The sequence below is a fragment of the Tachypleus tridentatus genome, chromosome 9, assembly GCF_004210375.1.
Source record: "Tachypleus tridentatus isolate NWPU-2018 chromosome 9, ASM421037v1, whole genome shotgun sequence".
Classification (NCBI taxonomy): Eukaryota; Metazoa; Arthropoda; class Merostomata; order Xiphosura; family Limulidae; genus Tachypleus; species Tachypleus tridentatus.
In genome coordinates, this window is record NC_134833.1 from 136,521,158 (window position 1) to 136,530,112 (window position 8,955).

The following is an 8,955-nucleotide window of genomic DNA, read 5'->3' on the forward strand; positions in this document are numbered from 1 at the left end:
CAGCTAGAAATTACATCACAGTTAGTCACGATATGGTATTTGTTATCCAATATGAACAGATATGTTTTCATGTTTCAGTATTACATCCGTTCAAAAGTCAGGTTGTAATATTGCACGTAGCGTTTCGTTCATTTCCTTTTACTCGTTGTTTTATCGAATGTTTTGAATAATTATTGTTGTAGTAGTTTGGTTTAATTTCCGAGACTTAATACATTACACTTATTTCCAAATATCCTTAATATTTTATGGAATTTTAGATTTATACTAAAAAAAACTACCTCAAAATCGTTGTTAATATTAACAACGTACTGTTTTATTCTACTCATTTATTAACAACGTACTGTTTTATTCTACTCATTTATTAACAACGTACTGTTTTATTCTACTCATTTATTAACAACGTACTCATTTATTAACAACGTTCTGTTTTATTCTACTCATTTATTAACAACGTACTGTTTTATTCTACTCATTTATTAACAACGTACTGTTTTATTCTATTCATTTATTAACAACGTACTGTTTTATTCTATTCATTTATTAACAACGTACTGTTTTATTCTACTCATTTATTAACAACGTACTGTTTTATTCTACTCATTTATTAACAACGTACTGTTTTATTCTACTCATTTACTACGTGTTCAGCTCATTTACAATTTCGCAAGCTGTCGTTTGGTTTTACTCTAAACAGTGTAATATACCACGGTCAACAACGAACAAACAATAATAAATCCCAAGAACCAACAAACTACAAAACTTTACACTGCTGCATACTATATGTTTCCGTTATCAGCGGAAAAAAATAACCAACATTTGAAAAAAAAACAAACTTATAACAAAACACAACATTCCAGTTAATACCAAATTTATTCAAAACCAAGCACAAAACTAAGGTCTATACTGTGTAAAAACTACACTGACAAACACAACACCAACATTATTTATAAAATACAATGTAACAACTGTCACGACTTCTATATTGGAGAAACAAGCAGAAGAATGGAAACCAGATTCATCGAAAGAACACTAAAAAACATCTTCATACGTTTTTGAACACTGCAAATCAAATAAACACAACATAACCATAGAAAACACCGAGATACTAAGTATGGAAGTAAATATAAACAAAAACAGAATCAGAGAAGCCCTGCATATACAACAACTAAAACCAAAAAACCATAAAGGATTTGTTTTTTGTTTGTTTTGGAATTTCGCACAAAGCTACTCGAGGGCTATCTGTGCTAGCCGTCCCTAATTTAGCAGTGTAAGATTAGAGGGAAGGCAGCTAGTCATCACCATTCACCGCCAACTCTTGGGCTACTCCTTTACCAACGAATAGTGGGATTGACTGTCACATTATATACCCCCATGGCTGGGAGGGCGAGTATGTTTAGCGCGACGCGGGCGCGAACCCGCGACCCTCGGATTACGAGTCGCACGCCTTACGCGCTCGGCCATGCAACCATAAAGGAACATTCCTCTATCTGTACTGATTAATAACTTATACTACAACGCCCCCTACAATCCCGTACCCGTTTACACTCTCGTTTCTAAGACATGTTCCCGGCAACATTCAGTTGCAAACTCTCTTTGTTAACCTGAAGATGACCTAAGAAGGTCGAAACGTTGTTCTCTGCTTTATTTTAATAAAAGTTTTAATACCCATACCAGCCGTCTTGAAATACGCTTTTAGTGTAATATACCACGAATTACCTATTCGTCGGTATTTTGCTATAATATATATTGAAGAATATCATTTTCATTTATGTTTTGTTATTTTCGTTAACAGATAGATATGGTCACTCTGATAGAAAAAAAATATATATTTATTCGCCTGCTCTTTTTCAGCTGAAAATATCTTAAGCAGAATAATTTTCTTTGTAAGAATTTCAACCTTGGTTGTATTTTCATTTTCAAAAGAAATGAGCTCCTGGTGATCAAAATGATTAATTGTGTTTTATTTACGTGGTATCATTAGATGTCAGCAGGAGAGAGAGTGATTATGTGTTATAGATGTTCATATGGTTACCATTTTCAGTTCATAAAAATTTCTCAGGTTAATGTCATGCAGCTGATGTTACTTGATTTTCCTAATGAGAGGTTTGGACTATTATATGAATATGAAATGAGAAACAAAAGTAGAAATAGGTATAAATATGGTTTGACAGTCGATACAACTCGCGATTCTTTAATACCAAAAATAGTATGAAGTAATAACAAGACCAGTTATTAGAATACAATCGATCAATCCTGGAAGATTATTGTAAGGTTTTAACTTGAAATTAATTATAATAATTAGTACCGAATATAACCTCTGTGCATTAAATTTTGAGCTTACTGACAAAATTATACAATCCATAAATAACATAATAGAAAAGAAAGAAAACAGCAAAAACTTTTGATGTAGTTGTTCTTTTCAGAATTGCACTTATAGATGTTTAAGTATCTACAGCTTTCAATATATATATATTAAAACTGAATTATCCTGACAAAGAAACAAGAACATGGAGGCCAACGTACACTTAATGCATTTTTTGATCAACTAAAGTTCAAGTGAATTGTAAACACAAGAAATGCTGAATTGACTATTGGTGTTAACCTCCTCAATGTTTTATGTTTTTAAACATGATGCTTTTCAAATGTGTGCCGAAATTTCTATATTTCTTCTAGTAGCAAGCAGTCATCTCGATCCAGCATCAGCAGCCAGTCACTGCCAGAAGAACAAATTGCTCCTTCTTCGTCTTGCCAATCAATGGTAAGTTTACAATTGTTTTTATCCAACTGAAAATGCTATTTCTTTTTATTATATAAATATATATTTAACGATTTTCAATAGTGTGGTATCACCACGCACGTATGGCTGCTTAAGCAGTTGGAATTTAACATTTTACAAATCGGATCTTGCTTTAAGAATGGAAGTTTTTTTTTCTTTTGTGTTTTTTGTCACAGAAATTAACCAAACCTTCTTGTTATAAATTTTACGTTTATTAAAGGTTATTTTGAGAAGGCGATTCTGTGCTCCGCACATAAATTATAAATATTTATCGTATTTAACCGTTAGTTGTTGACAGGTGTTAGGTTTAACCGAAAGTTCCAGTTGGTGGCACATTTTCTGTAACGAACATTACACCTGTCGTCTTCCCTTACAGTGATATTAACTATTTTCCTCTACTTCGGGTTTTATTACGTTACACCTACGTTTGTTTATTTATATTAAAAACAAAGAACGTTTCAGACGGTATTTGAATAAAAATTTTGCAGCTGTGCTTATTAGCAAGAGTGTTAATGTTACGCCTACAAATCAAAAACAGAAACAAGATTACTAAAGCTGAGATATAATGACTTCACTGCTTTTTTTCGATTAAAAATTATCCTTCGAAAAGATGTTCAATCATGAGTTTAACCTAATTACTACTAAATTTCCTGTATTAATATTTTATCTATAGACAGACTCCCAACAGAGGGCACCAGCAGCATCTAAGCAACCAGAAGGTAGTTTTGTTGACAGACCCGCAACAGAGTCGCGTAGAGATTCACAGTCATCTCAAGATAATTCAGACAGAAAGCAAGTGCCTACGCAGGAACAGCATAAGACATCCTCTGAAGTCAAAACAACGACACCAGGTGGCGCTTCCTCCCTTTTTAGGCGGGATTCCCAGTCAGACAAAAGAAAGGACTCGGAAGACCATGATGATACCATGCAAAATTTACGAAAAACGTTTGCAGGAATCTTTAAAGACATATGAACGTTGTCTTTGTTTATATTTTAATTAAGTGTTAAACTTGAAACCAACATTTTTTTCCAGAAGATTAGGTGCTGAATTTAAGTTACTAGATTAGGTTTTACTAGTAATTTAACTAGTTTATAAATATGTGCTTCTGTTTACTGAATTAGCATATTTTTTGTTTAACACAAAACAATGAATCTGGCTATTCAAAATTTATGTAAAAGGTGGGTACAAATTTATAATTCTAGTATTACGTCCTTAAAAGTGTCAAAATAATTCTTAATAGGCTTTTCACGTATGTGCAATTAAAATAATGGAACTGGAACTGGAAATGGAAATAATGATTAAGTTCTCATTGTCTTATGGTTATTGAATTTGTGCTAATTAAAATTTAAGATGCGATAAAATGCGCTGAATCCAACACACGGCAAATTGTTACGTAAGATATTTGAAATATAAAATGTTTAAGGTGTTTCTTATTATTATACATTTTCCTTTGATTAACATCAAAGATGTGATAAAATGCGACATAAAGTACGTTGTTACGCAAGATTCCACGAACCGGAAATCTTATTTACAGTTTCATAGCTTCTGCTATAAGATGCGATTGAATGCGCTGGATCCAATATAAGATAGATTGTTACAAAGGTCATCAGGAATCAGAAATGTTTGAAGTCCTGGTTTTTCTTTATATATTGTATATTTTCTTCTTATTAATATCAAAGATGTGACGAAATACGCTGATTTTAACCTAAGTACGTGATCACTTGTTTATATTTAAAACAGGACACGAAGAAGGTATGGAGGGGGGAGTGATGCTACAAGGACAAATAATTTGAAAATCTCAACAAATCCTGTGAGATTGAAGTAGAGAGAAAAAGGTTTAAAAGTAATTACAGTTTGGATGACAAATGTTGAATTTATATATCCATCCATCTTTACAGCCTCTAATCAAGCGTCATTTAACTTGAAACAGGTTTATTGTCCTGAAAAATGAAATGATATTAGCGAACCTTTCATCCCTGTTCGTAGAACTGGTTTGGCTTTTGTGGCTGGAAAGAACACGTTAAAAAGAAAATAGCAGATGTCGCTACGTGTCTCGTTTTTTCTCTTTTCAAATAAAGCTGTTGCTACAAGAGCAATCTTTGATGACTTTCTTACGTAGGTATTAGCGAATGATAAGAGCTATAAAAATCTCGTCTTAAATAGTTTTTGTTTAAAGTTGTGGTTCTCCGCTTTTGTAAGCTATAAGAACACTTTTCTTTTCAGTTGTCAATTACGTAATAAATATAATTAAAATTTCAATTATGAATTTAGGGCTAAAAACGTCAGCAGTAGCACTTTAAAAAATCTGAATAGGAAAACTGTAGCACACTTTTCTTCATACACGCATATATATCCACTCAAAGTTGCAACCAACTGATGCACTTTTGATCACCAGGTGATTAGGTATAAAAAATAAATTCTCCATTCTACTTCTTATTTTGTTACCCTCGGATTACGTAACATTTTCTTTAGTACATTCAAGTAATTCTGGTTGTTGATTTTTATCATTTGAATTATAAGTTATTTAATTATATGCTATGGCCAGATTCCAGTGTTGAAGTTTTACAGTGTGATATAAAAACGTTTTTTATGTGAAAGTGTCAGTTCTCTGGTGGTAAGTTTAGAAACTTCCAACATTCAAATCTAGGATTGATTCCTTGCGGTGGACAGAGTGTAGGTAGTCCATCATATAGATTTGTACTAACTAATCAACAACAAAATTGTACTGACTGTAGAGTGTACTTAAAAGAATTGAGGCATTGTTAGAAATCTTAGTAATGCTTTTGGAGGTTATGGTAAGGTCTAAAATGTTCCTTATTGGTCAACTAAAGGTTATGGTTGGATTTAAATTATTCATCAGTGGTTAACTAAACGTTATAGCAAGTTTTAAACTACTTCAGTGGTTAAATTACTTACATTGTACCACATGGAAAAAACAAAAACTTATGTTTAGTAAAGTTGAAAGACAAAACGACTAAAATTTATATATCTTTATCTGTGTTATGTGTAAAGCTATTTTCATTCCAGTAGATTATTGATAATCCTAATGTTATGTAACACTTCAGTGTTTAACAATACATATATATAAATTTAAATAAAGTTTGGAAACGGATCACCAAGAAAAAGAATAGGCATTCTTACTTAATTTTAATAGAATTAGATCAGAGATTTCTAGATGTATTGGTAACCATATTGCTGTAGTACTTTGTAGTTTAAATAGTTACTGGTTAGTAAACTCTATGTAACTTTCATCTTTTCCATGAACATAATGTAGTAATAAAATACCTTAGGCTTCTTACGTGTAAAACGATGTTAGATTAGTATTTCGATATCAGGAGTTAGACCTTTACAAATGTTCCGTGTTTAATATTCTTAAAACTATTTAAATGTCTTTTTTTTTTTATCCGCGAAACAAACAATTGGAGTTGGAAATAACAGGTGAATAGTATTGAATACCATAACATCCTATGGTCACGTTCAAACCACAGATATCTCGACATACATTGATAGTTGTGGTGGCGTTGGTGAAGCTAAATTACATCCGGGTATCAACGATACCGTCAAACTGATGTATGTATTGTGTTATAATACATGTCTGAAATTCACATCATTTGAGGAAGAACAAGTGATATGTAGAGACTAATTACTTAACTGAATTATTTGTTTTTTTTTACAGTCTGTTGTTGCTGGTTATTGTGATCGTGGATTGCTGGGAATTATAAAAAATGTCATTTTTACGATAAATTATTACTGTGGTGTAGTGGAACTCTCTATAATGACAAATCTGTTAGAAAAAGAACTGAAATCTTTTGAATGGTAGTTTAGAATATTTTGCTATAACCAATTTATAAAGTTCCTCTTAACAGACAGGCTAACGCTTTTTTGTCTTTTACAAAAAATACTGTTAATTTTGGGTAATTAGTTACCGTGTTTTCTTTAGAAATAATTATTTGCTTAACAAATTTCTTAATTCACTTGTAACTTATAGTAAGATATGTTTAATATCTGTCTTGAAAGTGTACAAAATATACTTTCAATTGATTTACATAAAACATGAACTTAATAGAAGTTTATGCTCATAAATTATTTTAATAATTACTAGCAGTTTGTTTGTAAATCGACTCATAAAATCGTGAATTAGGTTATAATCAGTAGAAACAATGTTTTTATTTTTTGTTTCGTTCTTAATGTTGTTATTTCAAAGAAGATAATTGAGACTGAACCAGAAACATGCGCATTTTAAGTAACTTGAACAGTTAAGAGAAAAAAAAAAAAAGGCTTCGAAAAATTACATTCCTCAAACTTAGCCCGTCATTTTTCTTCATAATTTTCAGAATACAATTCATGATCTCTTTGCTCTTAATCTTAAGTATAAATAACCATGCTGAAACATCCAGAAATGATCAGATTACACGAGAATTAAAACTTTGATATAAAATCATAATGCAGCTGAAATTTCACGTAACATGAATAAATACAAAACATAAGATTAGGTATTTCTATTATGTTACTATATATTGGCTTTTAGATCGCAAATCTGTTGAACAATTTTGTTCAAAAACAACATTCAATGGTAGCCATTAAGCTAAAATCAAATAAAACACACTCTTCGAAACTGTAACGAGGGTAGTGTTTTCAATAATAATGTTTTTATTATTTACTGCTAAAATATTTACAGCAATATGTCTGTTCAATTTATAAAAATAAAAAAATAGATTGAATGTTTTTTTTAATATCTGAAATAGAAATAACAAATAATTACATGCCTATATTGTTGTTGCACGACAAAATCTAAATTAGTTTGGTAATTTTATTATCATTTTTTTTCAACGAAATGTATTTAATATCTAGATAACTAAAACCTATCTAGTGAAGTTCAAATTGGTGAACATAGAATTTTCGTCTGAAATTTTCATTGATCTGTACTTCAGGTTACTGTCTTGTGGCGCCATCTGTTTAGTAAGTAAAAATTAATGCGAAGTAGCAAAGTATCTGTAGTGTAAATCTGTTTTGGGGACATAGTATAATCTAAGCATTGTAATAGTTCTCTCGTACGAGAATGTATATCTTAGCATTGTGAGACTTTTCTTGTGACAAATGTTTATATTAGTGTTGTAAGCCTTACCTTGTGATAAAGTGTGGTACATTATCATTGCTTGTATCAGTGGTTGTTGTATGATATAGTACTGTAAAATTTTAAAATAATTAAACTCAGACAACATGTGTTGTATCATACTAAGGCTCTGTGTTGAATACGAGAATTAATGTAAACTAAATAATAATATATATCCAATAACAGTGCAAAAGCAGGTAACATCTCTAAACTGCTACCTGAAAAACAACATCGTGGACAAACAATCTCATTTAAAGAAATCGTATAGTTATCAAATTAATCAAATTGTTGTACTTTTCAACAAAGTATTACAAACTATCAAGCTTTTATCGTTATATTAATGACATGAATATAGGCCAATAGCAATGGTTCTTTTAGTAATATAATAATGATATAAACAGTAATTAATTTCCACTGCGTAACAATGACACCAAACACGAAGACTATTGGTTACATAAGAACGCTAACAACAGCTAAATTTAGATAGGTAACAACGACACAAAGAATACTTCTTTTAATTAAATAAAAACGTCTTACTTGTTGTTAGGCACGTAGCTACACAATAGACTATCTTTACTTTATCAACCACGAGTATCAAAACCCAATTGTTAGCGTTATAAACCCCCAGACTTATCGCTTGATCACCGAGAGCTAAATTAAAAGTAAAACAGTCGCAAAGACTTTTAGCAACATAAACTTCACACCAACAAGAAGAAAAGTTTTTAGTCACATAATAATGATACCAACAATAAAATATCTTAGTCACTTAAACACAGTCAACACCAATAATTCATTTTTAATCCCATAACAAGGACACCACAAACAAGAACTTCTTTGTTTCTTAATAGTGACAATGCAATACAAGAACATACTTATTTTGATAACAAGCTACATTATAATAAACACAGCACTACTTGTATAAACTTGTAGTCATTGTGAATGTGAAAAATATGGGGGAATTTCATAAAAAAAATCCTGACCTTGTACAATTGTACTAAACAAAGTTTTTTTTGTTTTTTTTTTTTAATACAGAAGAAGAAGTGATTTACTAAGATATAAACGACA

General features: G+C 30.9%; 1 protein-coding gene across 2 annotated transcripts in view; it reads left to right on the plus strand.

Moving 5' to 3' along the window:
* The window catches only part of LOC143226455 (synapsin-like), a 191,513-nt gene extending 183,497 nt beyond the window's left edge, over positions 1-8,016 (plus strand). The window contains exons 10-11 of one of the 2 annotated variants that reach the window (XM_076457451.1): positions 2,674-2,758; positions 3,450-8,016. In XM_076457451.1, the coding sequence (XP_076313566.1) occupies positions 2,674-2,758; positions 3,450-3,749 (385 nt within the window). In that variant the 3' untranslated portion in view covers positions 3,750-8,016. The remainder of the gene's footprint in view (positions 1-2,673; positions 2,759-3,449) is intronic. The other variant, XM_076457452.1, reaches the window with a different exon arrangement.
* Positions 8,017-8,955: the final 939 nt, after the last annotated feature.